Source organism: Nerophis lumbriciformis, linkage group LG24 (assembly GCF_033978685.3).
Source record: "Nerophis lumbriciformis linkage group LG24, RoL_Nlum_v2.1, whole genome shotgun sequence".
Lineage (NCBI taxonomy): Eukaryota > Metazoa > Chordata > Actinopteri > Syngnathiformes > Syngnathidae > Nerophis > Nerophis lumbriciformis.
Window position 1 is genome coordinate 11,663,336 of NC_084571.2, and position 25,904 is coordinate 11,689,239.

The 25,904-nt window shown below is 41.5% G+C and overlaps 1 protein-coding gene across 2 annotated transcripts in view; it reads right to left on the bottom strand.

Moving 5' to 3' along the window:
* cacna1ha (calcium channel, voltage-dependent, T type, alpha 1H subunit a) overlaps nucleotides 1-25,904 on the bottom strand; it is a 347,520-nt gene that overhangs the window by 170,987 nt on the left and 150,629 nt on the right. For both annotated transcript variants that reach the window (XM_061981581.2, XM_061981580.2), the window contains exons 3-6: nucleotides 25,665-25,776; nucleotides 19,248-19,381; nucleotides 18,422-18,519; nucleotides 224-383 (exon numbers count right to left, since the gene is read on the bottom strand). In XM_061981581.2, coding sequence (XP_061837565.2) covers nucleotides 224-383; nucleotides 18,422-18,519; nucleotides 19,248-19,381; nucleotides 25,665-25,776 — 504 coding nt within the window. The remainder of the gene's footprint in view (nucleotides 1-223; nucleotides 384-18,421; nucleotides 18,520-19,247; nucleotides 19,382-25,664; nucleotides 25,777-25,904) is intronic.

Below are 25,904 nucleotides of genomic sequence, written 5' to 3' on the forward strand. Positions count from 1 at the left end.
TTCTTAGATTTATTTGAAAAGCTCTAACATTTCACATTCATAGCAAAGTATGTAAGGAGTGTGCAATAGGAAGAGAGATGTTATTCTTTATACACTGAATACAAAGTGGGAGAGAGGGAGTAGGCTCAGTTTGGAGGGGATAGAGAGCATATGAACTAACAACAGAGAAGAGAGAAGAGATACATTCATTTAAAATTGACATTGAAAAGAGAGTATGACTTACTTCTTGATGTCCTCTCCGAGAAAACAGCGGTTTCTCAGTAGCCCCGCCCACAGCTGCACTCCAACAATCCCGAAGATGAAAAAGACAAAGAAGCAGAGGAGGAGGACATTTCCCAGCATTGGAAGCGTGTCCAACAGCAGCGTCACCAAGATTCTCATACCTGGATGGCAAGAAACCAAAAAATGTCAGTAATAATAATACCTGGGATTTATATAGCGCTTTTCTAAGTACCCAAAGTCGCTTTACATGTAGAACCCATCATTCATTCACACCTGGTGGTGGTAAGCTACTTTCATAGCCACAGCTGCCCTGGGGTAGACTGACGGAAGCGTGGCTGCAATTTGCGCCAACGGCCCCTCCGACCACCACTTATCATCCATCCATCCATTTTCTACCGCTTATTCCCTTCAGGGTCGCGGGGGGCGCTGGAGCCTATCTCAGCTACAATCGGGCGGAAGGCGGGGTACACCCTGGACAAGTCGCCACCTCATCGCAGACCACCTATCATTCATCATTCAATTCACCGGTGTGGGTGGCACCGGGGGCAAAGGGTGAAGTGTCCCGCCCAAGGACACAACGGCAGCAATTTTTGGATGGTAAGAGGCGGGGAGCGAACCTGCAACCCTCAGGTTTCTGACACGGTTGCTCTACCCACTAGGTCATGCCGCCCCACATAATACATATTTAACAAGCTTTAATAACTTCGGAACATGAGTACAGCATCTAAGAAATACTACATGACTACATGGAAGCAAGTGCACACATTTACGGGTAGGACTTATGGCTCCTTATCTTATTTTTACTCATTTTTAATCAAGGACACAATCACAGGTACTGGTTGTGAGACAATATTTGGATTTGAATAATTCAAATGTTTACCAATTTATACTGTACTTATGGGAAACGTTCTAAAGTATCAAGTATAATTGAATCTGCATTGTGTTTTCATTGTAAACATTCTAAAAGGTGGTACCTCATCCCCATGCTTGGACAGTTACGTTTGGAATTTTCTCTCGACACAATAAAAACTAGACAGGCTACAGATAGCCTCCACGCAAATCAACTTCAGGTACCGGTTGATTGGACCTTTTTTATATGTTACATTTTTCCACACATTTAAATGTGTTTAAATATGGATTAACACTGATCCAACAAACTTACTGTACTTTGCAGGTTTAAAGTAATAATCTAAATGAATAATTATATTATCATAGTCACATTAGCATTAAAGATAACTGGAAATTAAAGCTCTAGTTATCACCTGGTGATTAGCGACGTCATCTGCCAGCTAACGATTAGGGCACTATTTGCCGGCTACAGCTTTACTGTATTATTTTAAGGGTTAGCGTAAGTTAAAGTTAAAGTACCACTGATAGTCACACACACACTAGGTGTGGTGAAATTTTTGACCCATCCCCGTGTTCCACCCCCTGGGAGGTGAGGGGAGCAGTGAGCAGCAGCGGTGGCCGCGCTTGGGAATCATTTTGGTGATTTAACCCCCAATTCCATAAGGCTCCTAAAAGTACCTTTAGGGAGAGTTTGATTCAAACAATTTTCAGGATCTAAAAGTAGAGGATCCATATCAGTTTTGGGGTCGTTGGGCAGGAAAACATTGAAGACCCCTTATCTAGAATACTCGTATACAAATAAATAAATAAATGAAACTACAATACAAATTATTACAAATTAAAAAGGACTATTTAAAGTACCACTTGAGTGGAAAAACAAGTTGTCTCTATGCTGAAGCTATTATCATATATATTTGATTTATGACACCCAAAGACTTTCAAAGTTTGCAAGTAAATAGATATGCTCAAAATATTATAAATATCACAGACATTCCCGAGCCATTTTGAGAGATTATGACGTAGAGGAGGAACCACAGATCCCTATCCCGAAAACAACAATGCTAATCAGGCAGACTTTGTGAGAGCCCACAACGATGACTTGGGAAAAATGATGATCCAGAACCTTATATTTTTGAGCCCACACACGGAGAAGATGAGCAATACGTTCTAGAAGCCCACAGCGACCCGGATGCAGCTTTATTGTGACACTAGCATTAGCAGCACTGCTGGGTGCTAAACATACAAACAAGCCATAATAAACCAAAATAAAACACTTACTGTAATATGTCCACTCTCGCTGGGATGCCGACCGATGGCACGCTAACATAGCTCCGTTTAGATGAAGAATCAATCACAATCCTCACCAAGGGTTAAACAAATTTCCCTGCAACTAGCGTCTCTTTGTGTCTATGTCGCCATCTCTGGGGATGTGAAAGTGGACCAACCTGTCGGTCCTAGGCCACATTTATCTACTCGCATCTGAGAGATGCATGAATTATAATCTAAAATGTACTTTTAGCAAGCTTGAGACGAAGCAGAAGCAGTGTCAACAATAGCAGCGTAAGATAGCATTAGCTCACTGCTATCAATGCGCTGCTAAAATAGTCCGTCTGCGTTAGCGCTTATAATAACAATATCATTCATATTTTGGTTAATTTTCAGGTCACGACATGTAAATGGAGTATTGTTGGTACTTTCTGGATGTTTTAGAGAGGACCCTTCATCAGTTGAGTCAATTGTTAGCTTTTTATTTAGGATTTAGAATGCATCAAAAATAGCCAAGAATATGTGTTCTTGTCTTACTGTACATAAGGATTGTCAATGATAAACAGCACATCTCTTTCCAATTCTGGAGTATTTCCAGTATGACTGATCTAATAATATGGTCAGAGTGCAGAAGCGTTACTACTGTGACGGCGCTCTCCAAAAACAGCCAAAGGTATTTGGAGCGGAATATTCAAAATGGCTGACTGAAATTGTGACGTTTTGTAATGTGTAAACTGTGTTTTCACATACTTTGCGGATCGTAAATACAATTGGATATGTTTTAAAGGATACAACAAAACACCATCAAACATATAAAGTCAACTTGTTTTTCTACTCCACTTTTACAAACCCATAACAAAACAATGAAGCGTCAAAGTGCGTTCAACTGTTGCTACATTTCCTTTGACTCTCATCGCTCCTTCATTCTTTCACACGCTTTCATTTTGGGTTTTTCAGTCCGGTCAGGTGGTGCGCATATGAAAGCAGCGTAGCAAATTTCTGCAATTCGATTCTTGTCGGTCACTTGCAAGAGTCGTTCAAGAGACACGACACGTTGGCCAACGTCCCATCTCTCGCCACACATTTATACAACACGTATCGACCGAGTGAGCTCGACCCTCAGCTTCGTCCCTTCGGTCAAAATAACTACCAGAAATGACGATCCTGAAAGTGACAATTTGACATGGTTCCGTCCTCAGGGGCCTGGACGCACAGGCTCCCTGTGGCTGGTATTACCTAACCGCATGTGTTCAACATCCATCTCCACTTGTCACAGGCGGTTAACGTCATCAGCGTTGCAATACTGTCCCTGATACTCAGATCATAACCTTGTAACGTTAAAGGACTGCTTGAAAAAGTATGCAATATATTCTTAATCGAAAAGTAAAATTGAGAATATTTCTAATCCGATGTGACGTAACCTCAAATGAAATTCTCTGAAATCCATCTATTGTTCCATTATCAACACTGATAGTGAAGCCTATCCAATCCAACACAAGCTTCTCCAGCAAGCTGACATTGCGGACAAATCTGTTGGACAGGGTGTCCATTTAATCCGGATGTGTGAAGGCATAGATGAGGACTTTGAAGGGCGACCCTGACTGACTTGGGCCCGCATTGGTTCTTTGCCTGTCACCATGTGTGCTGGCTTTAGCCTGTACGACAAAACGCGGCTCTCTAGAACAAAGCGTTTGGTACCGTGATCAAGCACCTTCCACGGGACGCCGAACGGTGGTTGGACGGGTGAACGATGGGTGTCATGACGCGCAGAAACGAAACAGACATAAGCTCTGAAGGCACTAACAGCTAGGGAAAACGGTGTTGAAAGGGCCGAAGCAGTTTCTAATCAAACTGGCAGCCCGGGGGTAAAATCCAGCCCGGCAGTGGCACCAGACCGTCCCCTGAGTTCAGTTCAAAATGTGGGAGAGACTTTTTTTTACAGTCATTTTCCTATTAACACTAGATCGTTTCTGCTGTATGGAGTAACTTGGAACAATGCAAGGACAATGGTAGATCCTTGCATTGACATTTTAACCATCTAAATGTAACCAAGCTGGTTCTGCCCCCATGCCTTTTTTACCGCATTCCACACGGGGACCGGAGCCCTGGTCATTGTTTTCTGAATACTGGACTAAAAGCCCGAGCTGACAGCCCAGTAGCCAACACCACACTTGAAGTCGCTGGGGAGTGAGGTTTACCAACTTTTATCCGGCGCAGCCGCACTGGTTTTTCCCTGTTACATAAAGGCCAGCGTTGCTTGCATTTTACATAACAGGGCTATTTTGTCCTTAAATGTGTACCTCGGATGAAAGAAATAGCCCAAAAACGAATGTTTACAAGAGAGGGTTCTGGTTCTCTTAATAGTGAAGGGGAGAAGTCCGGCAATCGGTCTTTAGCTTTCTGAAACTGTGGCCCCTCGAACAATCAGTGGCCTTGTGGTTAGAGTGCCCGCCCTGAGACTGGAAGGTTGTGAGTTCAAACCCTGGCCGAGTCATACCAAAGATTATAAATATGGTACCCATTGCCTCCCTGCTTGGCACTCAGCATCAAGGGTTGGAATTGGGGGTTAAATCACCAAAATCATTCCCGAGCGCATCAACCGCTGCTGCTCACTGCTCCCCTCAGAGTGAACATAGAGATGGGTCAAATGCAGAGGATAATTTCACCACACATAGTGTGTGTGTGAGTATTGTTGGGACTTTAACTTTAACAGCCCTGTGCTAGGGGCTAAGAGCCCCTTCAACACAAAAAAGGCAGCAAGGCAGAAGTCTCTAGTTAAAACTCACCCGGAACGCCAAGTGACTGACCGAACACCGACTCTGCAGGTGCGGTACCGAGATCGTCTCTCGGAGCCGAGTTCAACCTGAGCATGATCCAAGGCTCAATGCCATCTGAGAGCGCAGCACGAAACACTGCTTTAAGTGACTGCCGAGAACGCCCTCATAAGCCGCATAAGGTATGCTGTAGTGCGGTGCACCTACACACCCAAGGACTCCGGCAACCTATTGTAGGCAAGTCCAAGTGCATGTAGTCCAGGGGTCGGCAACCCGCGGCTCCGGAGCCGCATGCGGCTCTTTGAACACTCTGATGCGGCTCAGCTGCATACTTGCCGACCCTGAGCATACTTGCCGACCCTCCCGATTTTCCCGGGACTTTTCAATGCCTCTCGCAGAAAACATTAACATTCTCCGATTTTCACCCTAACAATAATAATAAGGGCGTGCCATGATGGTACAGCATTTAGCGCCCTCTACAATCTGTATAAACAGTGTGCCTGTCCAGCCTTTTGTTGTATGCATCTTCAACTTCCACACGCAAGGGACAGCAAGGCATACTTGGTCAACAGCCACACAGGTTACACTGACGGTGGCCATATAAAACAACTTTAAGACTTTTACTAATAATGCGCCACACTTTGAACCAAAACCAAACAAGAATGACAAACACATTTCGGGAGAACATCTGCACCTTAACACAACATAAACACAACCTTGCTCCGCCACACATCAAACCCCCCCCCCCCCCCCCCCCCCCCCTCCGTGCGTCGGTTGAGGTGGGCGGGGTTTGGTAGCGGGGGTATATAATGTAGCCCGGAAGACTTAGGGCTGCATGGGATTCTGGGTATTTGTTCGGTTGTGTTTATGTTGTGTTACGGTGCAGATGTTCTCCCAAAATGTGTTTGTCATTCTTGTTTGGTGTGGGTTCACAGTGTGGCGCATTATTAGTAAGAGTGTTAAAGTTTTTTATACTGCCACCGTCAGTGTAACCTGTGTGGTTGTTGACCAAGTATGCCTTGCTGTCACTTACGTGAGCAAGCATAAGCCCCATACAACGTGTGGCTGGGTCGGCACGCTGGTTGTAGAGGGCGCTAAATGCTGTACCATCACGGCACGTTTGAGAGAATAGTTGCCCCGATATTTGTAGTCTGCCATAAAAATCGGGAGGGTTGACAAGTATGACACTGTCAAGCGCCATTCATATAAAACTCAAGCGCCATTCGTATAAAACTTGCGGGCCGCACTAACATTCAATCTTCATATTAAGGTGTGAGCCGCGTGTTTGTGACCCTTGGTTTATACATTAGTGATGGGATCGGCAGTTCTTTTGACTGTACTAAATCACTAGAATCAGTTCCTTAAATTGAGTCGTTCAATAAATTTGTTCGGTCTGAGGGCGGCTTTAGTGTGCTGGTGGACCTTGGCGTGCTGACATGCCACGCAAGAAGCTCCCCACTCCCTGACATCCTTCCCAAGGGCAGGCAAGAGGAGCTTGGGGCCAACTAGCTTGACTGACGCCAAAACGCCTGGGTGCGAGAGGAAGTTAATCGAGTCAGAAACCTGGCGGCACCATTTAACCAGTACTTCAGGCCATGGGCAGGCAGTGGAAATGTCGCAGAGGAGTGGGACCGTGCATCTTGCATGGGCTTAATGGTCGTACCAACCTAACTTTAACACTGTTACCATGCAAGAAGGCTGACAACATCAAAACACAGTTTTACCTCAACTTATGAGTATTTTGAGATATGAGCCGCTTCCCGTCTTTTTGTTCTGCTTTAAGTTTCGAGCATAAATTTGAGTTACGAGCATCCCTGCCGTCGGTTGAAGAAGTGACCGTCCACAGATCGACACAATCCTGTCCTTCAACTACAGGAACCGAGAAAGCTAGTGCAATAGCGAGGAAGCAGACCACAGAATCAGAGGAAGAAAACATTAAAAACACGTAAGCCCAACCTGTGAGTCAGCCCGACCACAGCCTTCGCAGCCAGCAGCCATTGACGTCGCAACGACGGACATGTATCCATGAAAATATGGAGACGCTGCCTTTACTTTGTTTAAAACATTTCAGTTTGTTCCGTCTCCTGACTCAACAAAGGGGATGATTTAGCATTATCTTTGGTAAGCAGACATACACATTGCTTGCTGTCAACTCTGACATCCGGTCCGTCACTCAAAGAGGTCTGTGTGCAACATAAACAAAAATACATATTCTTGTTTTTACAGGACCAGGAAGCAGCCCGTTGGAGACAAAAGCAAAAAAAACGCTCCTCAAGGTAAATGTTGAACAATATTATTACATTTTCTTGTTTATTCAAGTTTGTTATTTATTATTGTTTTCAAAGTAAAGAAGTAGGAGTAGCCTGCCTGGTTCAGTCCCTGTTTTTTCTGTATCGTCCGGGACTCGAACTCTGAGTAAAGCGTGCTAGCTACCGAGCTAAAAGCCAGGGGCCAGCACTGCTTTTGAGAGTGTCATGGAGTGAAGTTAACCAACGTACACGTGGCCCAGCCATACAGGCTGGTCTCCGTTACATAAGTCCGTGGATACAGATGCAAAACCCAAATAGTTTAAATGGTAGCCAAGGGTAGTTTTTGTTTAGTTATTGTGCACAAGCTACTTTATTTTGTTAAAAAAAAGTGGTATGTAGCATTATATACCACATATTTGTGGGCAGTATGGCTCAGATGGTAGAGCAGCCGGCCCAAAACTTGAGAGTTCCTGTTTCGAATCCTGCTTCCACCATCCGAGTCAATGCCGTAGTGTCCTTTGGCAAGACACTTCACCCACCGACCCAAAATGTGGATAATGGGTTTCACATTGTGAAGCGTTTTGAGTCTCTAGAGAAAAAGCGCCTGATTTAAAACAACGGTTGCAAATTTCCAATTTTCAACGATAAGTTTCATACAAATGTGTTTTTGTGTTTAGTTAAAGTGAAAAAGAAAATCAGAATTTTTTGAATTATTAGTTCCTGTTTTTGTGTATTTGGGATCTGCATATGTCCTGAAAATGTAAAATGGAGGTGATATTTTTAAAACAATCTTGCCTTCATTTATACTTCTCCAAACGAACCGTTTCCACAAGTGTGATGTGTTTCCTAAATGTGACATCAGCGGATTATCCATATATGGTCGAAATTTACCCAAAAGTGCTTTGTGCGAGTCCGCCATCGTAATCCAACGCTGTAGTCAACAAGCTCTTTCGTTTTCCCTATCCTCTTGTTGTGGGGCAGACTGGCTCATACATGCACATGCATCCTCCGCTGTTGCCATGTTCTAATACAAAGTAGCGTACAATTCTAAATTATATCTGTCAGTAGACTCGCTATGGAAGCACTAAAAAATAAAGATGACGGGGAGAAGACGCAGTCAATGTGGAGCCACGTGAATAAGACCGCCCACAAAACGGCGCATGCTGAAGAGGCGGTCAGAAAGCGGCTTAAAAACGGTCTGTAAAATATAATCTATGCAACATTTTGACCAAAGAAACACCTTTATATGCTACAGTACTGAAAAATGTGTGACGGATACAATACTAGTCTAATAAGACCTAATAAGTCTGAAAGAGAAAGGGATGATATAGAATTATATGCTCACAGATGCTACCTGGTGGTTGTTTGAGCACATTGCAGCTCGTCCGGGGTTGTCCCACTCCCTAATGCTTCTGTCTCATACAGGATTCTTACAAGAATGAGGCAATAATACAACCTTACCTACTAATGACCACAGGGAAGTGTTTCAAATGTAGCATATTTTATCGGACCATAAAGCGCATCAAAAATTATTTATTTTTTTCTACATTTTTTTACGTTTATTGTCCTTTTTTTCAAAACAGCTTTGTGTTATTGAGTCAAAATTGCAATTTAGTTATTCTTGCATCTCACCTGTTTGCTCTTTTAGTCCACTTTTTCATGTTTTTTTTCTTTTATAGCATTGATTTAATGTGCCGCGGGCCGTTAAAAAAAAATAGCTGCGGGCCGCACTTTGGACACTCCTGTGCTATTGTATTGTTTTTCATGCAATATTTCTCATTTGAAAGTGAGTTTTTTCTTTCCAAACGACATTTACATGTTAAAGTTGAGGCGTTTTAGGATAGCTAAGTAAGGATGAAACTCATTTAAATTAATTTAATTTTGTCAAGACTTGGACTATGGGTTGTTTGTTTTCCCGAGATGCAAGTAAAGTTGAAGCGGGCAAGGCATGAAGGTAAGGACATCTTCTATTTTAACACTAACTTCAAAATACAAACAAAATGGTACAAGCAAAAGGCGCACACAAAGGCGGAGAACAAACTTGACTAATGAAACCAAAACTAGCACTTGGGCAAAAAACTATGAACAATAAACAAAACTTACTTGGAAAGCAGGGAACTATGGCATATTTCAAAGGCAGCATGGAGGTACAGAAGTAGCATGGCATGAAGTGAGCAGAGGTAGTAAGAATAATGTCACCAGGACGATCAACAGAAAAAGACAGGCTTAAATAACAGTGACATTATTAGTGACAGGTATGCGAGTGCAAAACGTGAGACAGGTGCGTGACATGACAGGTGAAAACTAATGAGTTGTCATGGAAACAAAACAAACAAGAGTGCACAAAGGGTCCAAAAACCAAACCGAACATAACCAAAACAAAACATGATCACACAGACATGACAGAGCCCCTCCCTTAAGGACAGACACTAAATGTCCAAAACAAAAACAATGAACAAGAGTCATGGGAGGGCAGGAGGGGGACATGGCGGTGGGTCGCCAGACCAAGTGGCCCCGAATCCACCGAGGCATAGTCATGTGACGGCGGCGAGTGGAACGCCGCTGCAGCAGGTGAGGCGGGCGACCCGGGAACGGCCACATGCGTGGCCGACGAGGAGGTTGGCGCACTTGGCGTGGCCGATAACCAGGTAGCGGCTACTTCCGTGGCCGACGAGGAGGCGGGTGCGTCGTCATCGTGGCAGGCGTGGAATTTGCACGCGTACTCGTCGTAGCAGGCGGCAAAAATTGTCGTGGCAAAGCTTGGCGTGGCGAAGCTTGGCGTGGCGGGTCTTGGCATGGCGGGTCTTGGCATGGCTGGTCTTGGCATGGAAGGTCTTGGCATGGAGGGTCTTGGCTTGGGTCTTGGCGTCGTGGAGCTGCGACTGGCGGCACTTGGCGTCGTGGAGCTGCGACTGGCGGCACTTGGCGTCGTGGAGCTGCGACTGGCGGCACTTGGCGTTGTGGAGCTGGGACTGGCGGCACTAGGTGTCGTGGAGCTGCGACTTGCGGCACTTGGCGTCGTGGAGCTGCGACTGGCAGCACCTGGCGTTGCGGAGCTGCAACTGGCGGCATTTGGCGTCGTGGAGCTGCGACTGGCGGCACTTGGCGTGGAGCTGCTACTGGAGGAACTTGGCGTGGTGCGGCTAGGTAGGTTGCTAGCCTTGGAGCAGGGCGTAGAGCTAGCCGTAGCGTAGGTGCTAGCCTTGGTGCTGGTGCTAGCCTTGGCGCTGGTGCTAGCCTTGGCGCTGGTGCTAGCCTTGGAGCTAGCCGTGGTGCAAGTGGAGGCGGCCTAGCTGGGGGTTGCGGCCTGGCAGGCCGAAAGACCGGTGGCGGCGGCCGGGCCGGAGGTTGCGGCTTAGCCAGCCGAAATACCGATGGCGGCGGCCGGGCTGGAGGCTGTGGCTTGGCAGGCCGAACAACTGGTGGTGGCGGCCGTGCTAGAGGCTGTGGCTTGGCATGACGATGCTGAGCCACCCCACCTGAACAGTTCCCAGCCCTAGCACCCCCCTCTAGGAGCGGATACCAGACGCGCTCACTGCGGTCTGTAACTGTTTTTTGGGGTGGGTGGAGGGAGGTCAGTAGGGGGGCAGAATCCTCCCCTTTAAATTGTCCAAAAAGTCTTTTTTTTTTCCTACCTGGGATTAAGTGGGCGTAAAAAAGCCTCGGGGGCGGGGCATGAAATTCAGATGGCTGTGACTGATAAGACCTAATTTTCAAGAACATGTTTTGGTAATGTTCAATCATGGTTTTAGAGTCTTTGGTTGGAGGCGGGTGATCAAAAGAAAAATAACTTAGGTAAAAAAAATCTTGATCTTTGATGTCGTCCGTTGACGGTGGCGTGATGTTGTCCTGAGGAAGCCGGGCAGGCTGAAGCCTATTTCCGCTCGCCTTCCCTGACGTCCTTGGTCTAGAGCGGCGCTTCCGGGACTGCGGTGACGCAGCGCCGTCCTCGGACCAAATGGAGCTAATCGGTATTAGTTTGCCATTTGGCCCCCACGTCAAGTCTAGCTCCGCCATGGCTCCTAATGACTCCATACCTCTTGCGGGAAAACTCTGTACAGCTGGCGACATTATGTCAATACGTGGACTATGGTGTGATTGTTTCCCCGAGATGCAAGAAAACTTGGACCGGACATGGCGTGAGGGTAAGGACATCTTTATTTTAACACTAACAAAAGGAATAAACAAAAAGCGCGCACAAGGGCGGAAGTACAAACTTGGATAATGAAAACAAAAACTAGCACAAAGGCAGATCTATGGACAAAAAAACAAAAGATACTATTTGTGGCATTAATAAACAAAACTTACTTACGATGACGTGAACAGGGCAGCATGGACTATGAAACAAGCAGCGTGAACTAAGCATGAAACCGTAAACATGGCATGAAGCAGAGTGAATGTCGCCAGGCTGACTTCCTGGCAACAATGGGCTTAAATAATACAGACATGATTGGTGACAGGTGTGCGAGTGCAAAACGTGAGACAGGTGCGTGACATGACAGGTGAAAACTAATGAGTTGTCAGGGAAACAAAACAAACAAGAGTGCACAAAGGGTCCAAAAACCAAACCGAACATAACCAAAACAAAACATGATCACACAGATATGACAAATTTTGAATTTCGAGGTCAAACCAATTGAGCTGAATGAAAATTAGGAATGTATTCATGTATATATATGCATGTATATTAGGAATATATTCAAGCATATATACCGTATTTTCCGCACCATTAGCCGCACCTAAAAACCACAAATTTACTCAAAAGCTGACAGTGCGGCTTTTAACCCGGTGCGCTTTATGTATGGATAAATATTAAGATTCATTTTCATAAAGTTTCGATCTCGCAACTTAGGTAAGCAGCCGCCATCTTTTTTCCCGGTAGAACAGGAAGCGCTTCTTCTTCTACGCAAGCAACCGCCAAGGTAAGCACCCGCCCCCATAGAACAGGAAGCGCTTCTTCTTCTACTGTAAGCAACCACCCGCCCCCGGAAGAAGAAGAAAAAACGCGCGGATATCACCGTACGTTTCATTTCCTGTTTACATCTGTAAAGACCACAAAATGGCTCCTACTAAGCGACAAGGATCCGGTTCATGAAAAGACGCAATCACTCCATCCGCACACGGATTACTACCGTATTTCACAGCAACTGATATTCCTGTGAACCGCACTGTGGAACGGGAGCACGTACGGTGAATATTCGCACCACAGGGAATGAGAAGTCATCCTTCACTGTGGTTCTAGCTTGCCATGCTAACTTCCACCCATGGTGATATTCAAAAGGAAGACCTTGCCAAAAGAGACCTTTCCAGCCGGCGTCATCATAAAAGCTAACTCGAAGGGATGGATGAAGAAAAGATGAGCGAGTGGTTAAGGTAAGTTTAAGTTTACGCGAAGAGGCCGGGTGGCTTTTTTCACGCAGCTCTGTCCATGTTGATATACGTATGTTTGTGATTGCACATTTGCGTACATTTTGGGAGTGAACAGAGTTGTTAGAACGCTGGTTTTTAATATATTATTAAAGTTTGACTGACCTATCTGACTGTTTTTTTGACATTCCTTTAGCGCAGTTAGATGCGGCTTACAACACGGGGCGGCTTATTGGTGGACAAAGTTTTGAAATATGCCGTTCATTGAAGGCGCGGCTTTTAACCCAGGGCGCCTTATGGTGCGGAAAATACGGTATGTATATGCATGAACATTAAGAATATAAATATCATATATATATATATATATATATATATATGTATATATATATATATATATATATATATATATTAATATTCATGTATGCATGAACATTAAGAATATATGAAGTGTGATTAACATTTATATAGCGCTTTTCTCTAGTGACTCAAAACGCTTTACATAGTGAAACCCAATATCCAAGTTACATTTAAACCAGTGTGGGTGGCACTGGGAGCAGGTGGGTAAAGTGTCTTTCCCAAGGACACAACGGCAGTGACTAGGATGGCGGAAGCGGAGATCGAACCTGGAACTCTCAAGTAGCTGGCACGGCCGCTCTACCAACCGAGCTATATACGCCCCTCAAGCATATATCATATATATATATATATATATATATATATATATATATATATATATATATATATATATATATATATATATATATACATATACATGAATATTAAGAATATATTCAAGCATATGTATATATATATATATATATATATATATATATATATATATAAGCCTGATAAACACGACAAACGCACCGCGCTCTGTAATTAAGCTACAGAAGGAAAAAACATGAACATCTGTCGAACAATTGGGTTTTTTCTTCCACTTAAGCAGAAAGGCAAACAGAGACAGAGTGGTAGCAAAATGGTCGGTGACAAACACAGACGTGCGGGTGCAGCAGTGATGACTGACGGGTGGAAATACTTGATCTTGACGACAGTTGGAGGCAAATATGGGAAGATGAGACCGTAAAAAACAGGTGATGAACATCTATGTGGTGTCTTTGCTTGCATGCACTACAGAGGGAACAGGCCTTTGGGTCTTTTTGGAGGTGGAGGGGGGGATGTCTCTCTTTCCCCCCTGACCTTGTGTAAGAGCCAGACTCGCCACGCTACAAGAATAGAGCTTTTACTTCACGTTGTCCGTGCCAGCTGCAAAGATCACCCCCGAGGCGACTGTTGGCCCCATGATAAGGTTGCAGGTAAAACGTTCAGTCCCTACATAGTCCGAAAAACACGTGCGTGTGTGTTTTTTGTCCACGTGAGACAAAAAAGCAAAAAAGCAGACAATCTGTTTTATGATGCGGTTTAGATAACTGTTTCTTAACCATTGTCTGTTTCTCAGCGGTGGTCCTTATGGGCCGAAGCGGTACTCACTTGTAATACATTTTTCTACCACCTGTGGCAGTAACGACAATATCAAGCAAGCAGATGAAGCCTGGAGCTAAAGTCATAGAGAAGTTTCTTAAGGGCAAAAATGATGACTTTAGTGGTGAAGCTGGATTTTATTTGCACTTAAATTTTATTGACAGTTTAGGAAAAATATGCATTATTAATGTAATTTATTTTATTTTAGCACAACATACAGTAGTTGTATGTATGTTTATTTTTCGTCAGTTATTTACGAGTCCCTTCTTATTTTTCTAATCAGTCTGGCCTAAGCCTAAAGTTTATGTTTTAAATAAAAAAAATACAATTTCTGAATTAACACATGGTTTCTTATTATTTGACATGGTTGTAAACGGTAAGTAGGTTGGACAATAATTATTGAATACGATTAAAATCCAGAGTGAGATTACCGTATTTTTCGGACTGTAAATCACAGTTGTTTTCATAGTTTGGCCGGGCTCCAGTGCGACTTATATATGTTTTTTTTCCTTTTTTATCATGCATTTTCGGCAGGTGCGACTTATACTCCGGTGCGACTTATACTCCGAAAAATACGGTACTAGTTCGGTGTTAAAATTTGCGTGGGCCCGGGAACCCTCTGTAGTGGAAAAGTTGGGCATCGAGGTCAAAACGGTTAAGAACTCCTGGTTTACACTATACACATGAACAAAAAACTAAAATGATATATTTTGATATAAGTCTTTTATTTCGGTCAATATAAATTATTATTGGTATTATTGATGGAAAAAAAAGGACAAGGATGAAAATATATGAAATGTAAACATGTTTATTTCCGACAAAGAAGACAATAAAAAATATCGAACGTTTTATCAAACACATTTTTTACGATAATTGACGTGTGTATCACGATATTAATCGATAGTATATATCAATATTGTTTTATTGAACCTTAAATACAAATGTAATTTGTTTTGTTCAAGACTATGAACTTTGAAATTTGCAATAAACAGACAAAAAGACTATTTTAATAACTCTTTATGTCCACTATTACAGTCATTTTTTAATTGGCAATCAAAATACTAAAAGTCTGCATATTTTGATGATACATGTAAACTACAATAGGTATCGATATTTCACACACACAAATAACGACACGGCACGGGGCGCTGGGGAAAAAACGCCATCTTTGAGGCATCCACACTGGACAGAAACTAAAATGAACTGGCTAAATGCTACCTCACCGCACACAAGTTTGATGCCAGAGGACCTCAGGATCCAGAAGGTTTGATACGGTAAAAGCAGGTAAAATAGATAAGAAGGGGCAAAGCCATTAAAACATTTAAAAACTAATAACAGAACTTTAAAATTGACCCCTAAACGGACGGGGTGCCAATGGAGCGACTTTAAAACTGGTGTAATGTGCTCCCGCCCTCTGGCCCCTTGTCAGCAAGTAAAATGTATTGTAACAGTTGTATCAAAATAATAATACTTGTAGAGTTCTAAAATTATTTTTGGGAATACCACAGAGCAGGGTATTATGATAGTCTGAACGACAGGAAATGACAACGTACATGTGTGCCTCCGTGTTGGCCCGAGACCGAAGCGGACAGACTCTGGCCATCTTAAAATGATAAAAATATATTTTTCTAACATTTTCATTATGTGGGGTAAAGTCAACTCAGAATCAAAAGTCATGCCCAGATTGTATACATTTTGTGTTTAAAATCTTGTAATTTCAGGACCTAAAACTAAAACCTCTGTTTCTCCTGGTTGAGCTGTAGGAAATTCATGCCATCCATGACTTGATGTCTAAAATGCAGTTAAAAAGGGTAATTTAACATTTGTCGCATTTTAATGACGTATATGTCGAATGAACACGATCTGATCGTGCAACATAACGGATTTATAGCTGCACAGAGGTCTAGGTTTGATTTGAAAAAAAAAACAACGGAATTTTACTGTTCAAATTAACATGAAAAAATCTGATAAATGTCACATATTGGCAAAAAAATCTGATTTGACCTGCAGTGCGGACATAAACTGTAGATAATGTGGACGTAGTACAGTTGTACCTCAACTTACAAGTATTTTGAGATACAACCTGTCTCAACGTTTTGTCATGCTTTAAACTGTGAGCATTCATTTGAGTTCAGAGCCTCCCAACCGCTAGTTTGCGTAGTGACTGCGAGAATGAACCCCATGATACCCGCCCGGTCTTCTTCACTAGCATTAACTAATAGCTCGAGATCGACATAACTTTGTTTTCCAATATTCGGAACAAAGAAAGCAAGCTGGGAGTTGATTTGAGATACTAGTAGTCCAATTAGGTTCAATAGGTCTCCTAATAATTGTGCAATTTTGATTCTTGTAGCCAGACATCTGTGTTTATTTTGATACCTTTCGGCGACAACTATGGCTTTCCTCAGAGGTTGTTACGAGATGTTGATGTGAGGTGTCTGGTCAGCTGATTTAAATAGTTTTAGCGCTGTCTTCCTGCTTGTAGTAGCAGGCTGACAGCACCATCTGCAGTCCGACTTCTTCAGGACTTTGTCCCAGGTGTGGGAAAGTCGGTACGCCCCACTGTCCCGGTTCACAGTCGGGTGGACGCGCCACTGGATCTCAATGGCTCACAAACTCTCAGTTGTAAGAGCACATTTTGAACGCACCAATCTCATCACCCAAGAATAAGACAGAAAGGAGGAAGAACAGCACATTAGGAAAGCGCTAAGAACTTGCAACTACCCAAAGTGGGCCATAGATACACGACGGCAACAAGCTAAACAAAACGTCAATAAGAGGAAACAAAAAACTAACGAAACTGGGCCATGATCATACTTCTATACGTCAGTGGGGTCACGGGTCACAGAGAGTGTACAGTGGGCCATGAACAAGCACAACATCAATACTCCGGTCAAACCTCACACCAAACTACGACAGTTGTCAGTCCACCTTCAGGACAAAATAGACCAAGAACACAAATGAAAAGTAATAAATGAGATACCTTGTTTGTCTTGCAAAAAATCATACGTGGGAGAAACTGGCAGAGCGCTCAACATCAGGAAGAAAGAGCACAGAAAATAATATGAAAAGGAAACATCAAAAGCCTCAAAACGAGCCACCAGACGACAAGCAGAACAAGAACAGTTGAAGTCTGCTGTATCAGACCACTGCAAGACGGAGAACCACCACATGGAGTGGGACAACGCCCATGTCATTGGCACCGAGAGCAACAAACACCACCGTTGGATCATAGAAGCCATTGAGATTCGGAAGCGTGCCCCCCAGACTGTGAACCGGGACGGTGGGGCGTCCCAACTTTCCCACATCTGGGACAAAGTCCTGAAAAAGTCGGACTGCAGATGGCGCTGTCAGCCTGCTACTAAAAGCAGGCTGACAGTGCCTAAAACTGTTGAAATCATTTGACCAGACACGTCACATCAACATCACGCAACAACCTCTGAGGAAAGCCTCAGTTGTAGCCGAAACTGTCAGGCATCGAAATAAACACACAGGTCTTTCCATAAGAATACAAATTGCAAGAGATACTAGTAGTTGGAGTTATGAGCTCGGTCATACAACCAAAAAAGTTTGAAAGTTGAGGTACTACTGTAATTCATGTATGTCAACGCAAGGCTCAAACGTGAGCCGGATTTGCATATACCAGTTCTCGGGACACGATTCTAAGAACTACCACACTTGAGTTTAGTTATAGGAACTACCCTTGCCAACAGGGACTTTTCCTTTTCACATTTTCACATGGCTGGGGATGCTGGGGACCTTAGTAAGAAAGATGTGTGACGCATATCCGCCGGTGACCCATGACGTATTACATTAGCGCCTCACCCACCACTGCAAAACAACCAACAACACGCCTGCAAAAAGTGAACAAAGAAACAACACCAGCAAGAATAGAGACCTCAGAGGCTACTGTGTCTATTTTTCCTGTTGCTGTTACGATCTCGTAAACAACTCTGTGGGACATTTTAAAAATGGCAGGTCTGTGTTGTGGCGTAGCTCATCAGTTCAACCAATCATCAAACACCTACGTATTTTAGTTCTTACGGGACTCAGTTTAGACCCTGCCTCAGAGTAGGAGCTAAAATGGTTATAGGATCTGAGAGCCGTAGTCCCTGGTTCCCGTATGTTGGAATACGATGAAAAACGGCCCGAGGAATAAAAAGGTTATAGGAACTCCAAAAAGTCCCTACAGTCGGAAAACGACTATGTACTTACTTGGTACTCTGTTGATGGCCCGCAGAGGCCGGAGAACTCGGACTGTGCGGATGGCTGAGAAGCTGGCATTCTGTCCATCCAGCGAGTACTCCAACACCCTAAGGATGCACAGAGTTTTAAAATACTGCGCACACATTTGCCACAAGGTGCATCTTCACAGTCAAATGGGATTTCCTATGAGAGTTGCTTTTACAAAGATGATAATCCGTTTATCCAACCAGCAGTTAATTAGTGGGAATACAGGTCAACAACAACAATTACCAATAACATAATTTGCGTAAGTCATCCTCAGCACATTGATGTGTTTTTGCGTCTGTTTTTCCTTGTTTTGATCTTCCTCCGACAAGAACTGAGCGTCTCCAGGAGCCTCGGGCATGCAGTCCTTGTTTATTCACTCCTGGTACTAAATGCGATGCCCTTATCTCACTCTGTTTATGTACCATGACACTGAAGAATGGTTTTGTACTGAGAGTGTACTCGGCATGAAAATGTCATTCTGATTGTGAGTGACAGCCTCAGTTGCCGAATCTCTTTGAAGGCGTGCTGTAAGACTGCAAGGGAAATAAATGTCCCTCAGCATTTATTCATCCTGTCTGAGTGTTGGTTGGTTAACGATGGAGCCGGTGCATACCTCGGAGGGTTACTAGAAAACTGTGTTTTGCCTGCAATTCCGCAGGGATGCAGCTATAAAGGATTTACCCAGGGACCAAATATGTGTTCCTTTACATGTTCCTCGATTGTCGGGAAATTTAGCACAGCACTGCGGAATTGCAGTACTAGGTGGACAGTTTGAGGGCAAACAAGAAAAGCATTGTGGGATACGAACCCCGCCATGACGATGACAAAGTCCAGCTGGTTCCACTTGTCGCCAAGGTAACAATTGCTGCCAAAAATCCCCAGGGCCACCATCTTGATGATCATTTCCACCGCAAAGAAGGCAAATATGCAGTCATCCAAAACCTGGCGAGAAAACAGACAGAACAGAACTCATTTGGAAACTGGTAAACAGTGTGAATCTTTGGACAACTAACGATCCGATCTGATTCCTGGGGTGACGATATACGATTCAGAATCGATTTCAATTCAATACGATTCTCGATTCAAACTGAGTATTGCAATGGGATGAATAAGAATCGCGATTCGGTTGTGAATTGATTATTTTGTGCACCGCTAGTTAGCATTGTGGTATGCTAACTTATTTCATCCAGTTTTACAGCCAAACACCTCCATCATATGAGTGCTAACTTTTAACATGCTAACGTTTTTAGCTAATTGTACATGTGTACGCTTTGAATTCATACGACTTGCTACTTGACACAAGCCAACTGATAGCATTAGGGGTGTGAAACTTTGGGCATCTAACGATTCGATCCAATTCCGATTCCTGGGGTGACGATACAATTCAGAATCGATTCCAATTCAACGCGATTCTCGATTCAAACCGATTATTGCAATGTATTATTTGGTATAATTAATGGTAATAATTAACTTTAACTTTAATTATAATGTAACTTATAATGTAACTTTTTCAAAACGGTTTACAGATTAAAAAAACTCCTTCTGGTTGCAATAAAATAGCCTAAAAATGCCTTTTAAAAAACTCTATCCTTATAATAAATATATTTTTTAAATTAAAAAAAAAAAAAAATAACAAAATGAATAAATAAAATATATATATATATATATATATATATACATATATATATATATATATATATATATATATATATATATATATATATATATTTCTATCAACTTTTTTAAATGATGTATCGATTTAGAATCGGAATGGATAAAAATCGATATTCGGATATCAATTGATTATTTTGTGCACCACAAGTTAGGATTGTGGCATGCTAACATGAGAACGCTAACTTTTTTTATTCATATAACTTGGTCTTTGACGCTTTATATTCATATGACTTGCTACTTGACACATGCTAAATGCTAGCATCAGGGGATTTGATCCAATTCCGATTACTGAGGTGACGATAAGATTCAGAATCGATTCTTGGTATAATAATTATAATGTAACTTTTTCAAAACAGGTTAAAGGTTAGAAAAGCTCCTTCTGGTTGCATTAAGATAGCCTAAAAACGCCTTTTAAAAATTATATTCTTAGAAAATGTTTTTTTTTTTTATTTAAAAAAAAATAAATTCATATTGTTTTTAAATCGACTTTTAAAACTCATGAATCGATTTAGAATCAGTTTGAGAAACACTAGTCTGGATTAACATTTGACAGGCTTTAACGTTTACAATATGTTCGTTTCTGGAAGCGTTTCCAGATTGCAAATGAAACCACGCCCCTCATGCTATCCAAAAGTATCATAATTTATATTTTGAAAAGGTACATTGTTTAAATGTACTGTATATCTCTAAGTAACAGTCAAAAATAAACTTCATAAAACTCATATAGATTCACCCGGTCACAACATGATATACACCTGCACGCTCTCCGATGGATTCAGCATCTGCATTAAAAAGCTGCTTTTAGCAGTATTTATGTTACTGCATGTTGGTGATTATGCACCTGCTAAGACTACTCTAAATTCCACACTGCAAGCCACTAATTTTTCCCTACGCTTTAAACCCTGTGGCCTAATTTTGCTGACAGCTATATTGCAAATAGTAAAAAAAACAAAAAGCAACTAAAATGAAAAGTGTGTTATTGTTAGTGCTATGGCGCTATCTCTTGTACAATTTCACTCACTGCAGGTGCTGCAGTGTCCTTCCATTAGAAGTACAAGTGCCGTTATGTCTTCTAGTAGTCCATAGCGTTTTTACTCGTTTGGATTCTTCATTCATCACTCCAAGCAACGTTTGGAAGTTTTACAATATAACAACAACAATTGTTTGTTTTGCGTGTGATATGGAATACCGTGTTTGTTATTTCATAGATAAGATATTATGAATACATCTATAATAAAAACATTCTTGAAACATGCATTTTCTTAGGTGTGGATCATTCCAGCGTATGTCGTAGTGTGCACTTTCGACATGCTAACAATAGTTTCAGTTATCGAGATCGCGCTAGAGCCGAAAAGGTCGTAGCCTACAGATTATGGTGCTGCATCATGTAATAAAACATCACAGGTTGGAGCACACATTGCAGTAAATGAGTGTCTCCATGGTGAACGCGGATGACAGGCAGAATCCCTGTGTTCAATATGGCGGTCTGCAGTTCTTTGTTATCAATTGTGCATGCAGTCTTACTAGATCACCCACAACACGCCCACTAATGGTACACACACTTTTATAGTTTGTTAATGCCATTTAGCACTTGTTATTTGCATCTTCATTGACGAGAGCGTGGATAATATAACACATTTGAAATCTCGGGTGAGGTAATGCCGAGTGAGTGCTCGCAGCAAACGGGAGTTTCATCAGCGTTTCAATTAATTAAACGTTAGAATCCGTGAAGATAAAAAAAAAAAAAAAGTCTGTATTTGAATATAACAAGCTCACCTCGTAAAAACAAACGGCCCACATGAGAGGCAGCGGGATGGGTGAAGTTTTTATTGCCTTTTATCCAGACATTAAACATAATAGCAGCACTTACAGCAGGATGTGCTTGCAAGATTTAATTGCAGTATCTGTCTTATTTTAGGATTTAACTAGACCCCTTAATATGCCAAATATGAAGATCAGATTTGTGATACTTTATTCACTAGTACATAATTTATATATTCTTATACATGTAAATTGTACTATTTTTGCAGTGTTTGGTCTAGATTTTCGGTTTTATTATTATTTTGATCGTATCACGTCTAAATATCCTCCAATAAGCACACACGTTTGTTTTTTTCTTCTAAATTAGTCATTTACAAAAGGTAAACATGCAAGGCTATAGGCTACTAGGAGCTAGCAGCTACACAACAGCTAAGCACGCAATAGCACCCAAGCTAGACATAGGTAATAATCATTGAATAATATTGCAGTGTAAAACAGCACGTGTCAATATAAACAAGTATCAAATAATTATAGTTGTCTATTACTTACACATAGGAACTATGCAGGCACAAGACGTTGATACAACGTTGATTATACGTACATGTCCTTTACTCTGAAACAACGTTGTAAAATCATTTTGTATATTGAGACAATGTTGTCTAACGTTGGATCCACGTTGTTGGTTGGAAAATGACCACATTTCAATGGTCAAATCAACATCACAACCTGACATTAAATAAACGTCGTCAAAAAGCATGTTGTTTCAACGTTGGATTTGTGTTGTAGAATATTGGTTGGGAAATGACTACATTTCAAACGTCACAACCTGACATTAAATAAACATAATCAAAAAGCATGTTGTTTCAACGTTGTATTTGTGTTGTAGAATATTGATTGGGGAAATGACAACAATTCAATGGTCAAATCAACGTCACAACCTGACATGAAATAAACGTCATCGAAAAGCATGTTGTTCCAACGTTTTATTTTTGTTGTAAAACATTGGTTGGAAAATGACCAAAATTCAATGGTCAAATCAACGTCGTCAAAAAGCATGTTGTTCCAACGTTGTATTTGTGTTGTAGAATATTGGTTGGAAAATGACCAATGGTCATATTAATATCAAAAGCTGACATTGAATAAACGTTGTCAAAACGCATGTCGTTTCAACGTTGCATTCGTGTTGTAAAATATTGTTTGGAAAATCACCAAAATTCAATGGTCAAATCAACGTCACAACCTGACATTGATTAAACGTATTTGTGTTGTAGAATATTTGTTCGGAAATGACTAAAGTTCAATGGTCAAATCAACATCACAACCTCACATTAAATAAACGTCGTTGGAAAGCATGTTGTTCCAACATTTTATTTTTGTTGTAAAATATTGGTTGGAAAATGACCAAAATTCATTGGTAAAATCAGCGTCGTCAAAAAGCATGTTGTTTCAACGTTGTATTTGTGTTGTAAAATATTGGTTGGGAAATTATCGAAATTCAATGGTCAAATCAACGTCAGAACCCAACATTGATGAAACATCATCAAACAGCATGTTGTTTCAACGTTGTATTTGTGTTGTATAATATTGGTTGGGGAAATGACCAAGTCTCAATGGTCAAACCAACGTCACAACCTGACATTAAATAAACAACGTCAAAAAGCATGTTGTTTCAACGTTGTATTTTTGTTGTAAAATATTGGTTGGAAAATGACCAAAATTCAACGGTCAAGTCAACGTCGTCAAAAAGCATGTTGTTTCAACGTTGTATTTGTGCTGTACAATATTGGTTGGGAAATGACCACAATTCAATAATCAAATCAACGTCACAACCTGACATTGATTAAACGTTGTCAAAAAGCGTGTTGTTTCAACGTTGGATTTGTGTTGTAGAATATTGGTTGGAAAATGACCACATTTCAATGGTCATATTAATGTCAAAAGCTGACATTGAATAAACGTTGTCAAAACGCATGTTGTTTCAACGTTGTATATGTGTTGTAAAATATTGGTTGGAAAATCACCAAAATTCAATGGTCAAATCAACGTCACAACCTGACATTGATGAAACGTCATCAAACAGCATGTTGTTTCAACGTCGTATTTGTGTTGTAGAATATTGATTGTGGAAATGACCAAAATTCAATGGTCAAATCAACGTCACAACCCGACATTAAATAAACGTTGTCGAAAAGCATCTTGTTTCAACGTTGAATTTTTGTTGTACAATATTGGTTGGGAAATGACCAAAATTCAACGGTCAAATCAACGTCGTCAAAAAGCATGTTGTTTCAACGTTGTATTTGTGTTGTAGAATATTGGTTGGGAAATGACCACATTTCAATGGTCATATTAATGTCAGAAGCTGATATTGAATAAATGTTGTCAAAACGCATGTTGTTTCAACGTTGTATTTGTGTTGAAAAATATTGGTTGGAAAATGACCACATTTCAATGGTCAAATCAAGGTTGTAAAAAAGCATGTTGTTTCAACGTTGTATTTGTGTTGTAGAATATTGATTGGGAAATTATCAAAATTAAATGGTCAAATCAACGTCACAACCTGACATTGATGAAACGTCATCAAACAGCATGTTGTTTCAACGTTGTATTTGTGTTGTAGAATATTGATTGGGGAAATGACCAAAATTCAATGGTCAAATCAACGTCACAACCTGACTTTAAATAAACGTCGTTGAAAAGCATGTTGTTTCAACGTTGAATTTTTGTTGTACAATATTGGTTGGGAAATGACCAAAATTCAACGGTCAAACCAACGTCGTCAAAAAGCATGTTGTTTCAACGTTGTATTTGTGTTGTAAAATATTGGTTGGGGACATGACCACATTTCAATGGTCATAATAATGTCAGAAGCTGACATTGAATAAATGTTGTCAAAACGCATGTTGTTTCAACGTTGTATTTGTGTTGTAAAATATTGGTTGGAAAATGACCACATTTCAATGGTCAAATCAAGGTTGTAAAAAAGCATGTTGTTTCAACGTTGTATTTGTGTTGTAGAATATTGGTTGGGAAATTACCAAAATTCAATGGTCAAATCAACGTCAGAACCAAACATTGATTAAACGTTGTCAAAAAGCAGGTTGTTTCAACGTTGTATTTGTGTTATAGAATATTGGTTGGGAAATGACCAAATTTCTACGGTCAAATCGAGTTTCTCAAAAAGCATGTGCTTCCAACGTTAAATTTGTGATGTAAAACATTGGTTGGGAAAATGATCAAATTTCAACGGTCAAATCAACATCACAACCCAACGTTGATTAAACGTCGTCAAAAAGCATGTTGTTCCAACATTAGGATTGAGTTGCTCAATGTCAGGACCTAATTCAACACGTTCTCAACGTTGTTTCTTTGCCTTGTGCTTGCTGGTAAGTCTCCTTGGCAGAATAAAGCACCCAGTAACAAACGTGTCCGCATCATTTAAATTAGTGCATCACAAACCTAACTGCGTGTTGCAGAAAAAAACAAATGACCACTTCAATTGAAGGAGGAGCATAATTCCAAATTAGACTGTTAGTATTACCTAAGTTAGCATTTTGTTATGCCTACCATTGTTGTCTGGGTAATTCCACTTGATCAAACTTTCTCCAACATTCCACCCAATAAAATATCACAACGATGTGCTTATATTGGTGCGATATTTTATCGGAATAAAATCAGTACGGGCCAATGTTGCAATCGTAGAGGCAACGTTATCATGTGTTTTTGTGAGTGATTCGCACTGTACAGTATGGATGTGCTCCGGTTGACGTGGTGACGGCGTTGCACTCACCTGGAGTATGCGACACCACTCGGACAGGCAGGCCACGTCTTCGCAGGGCTGGAACATCCCCAGGGTGACGCAGTTGAGGAGGATGACCAGCATGGACACATGCTCGAACCACGTAGAAGGAAGCAGTTAAGGCTCACACAGGACGTCTTGGCAAATGTCTCACGCTCACAGAATCAAACATTTCCACCACTTATACACTGTGGACAGGTTGCAGACAGGTCCATACTGAAATATCGCTAC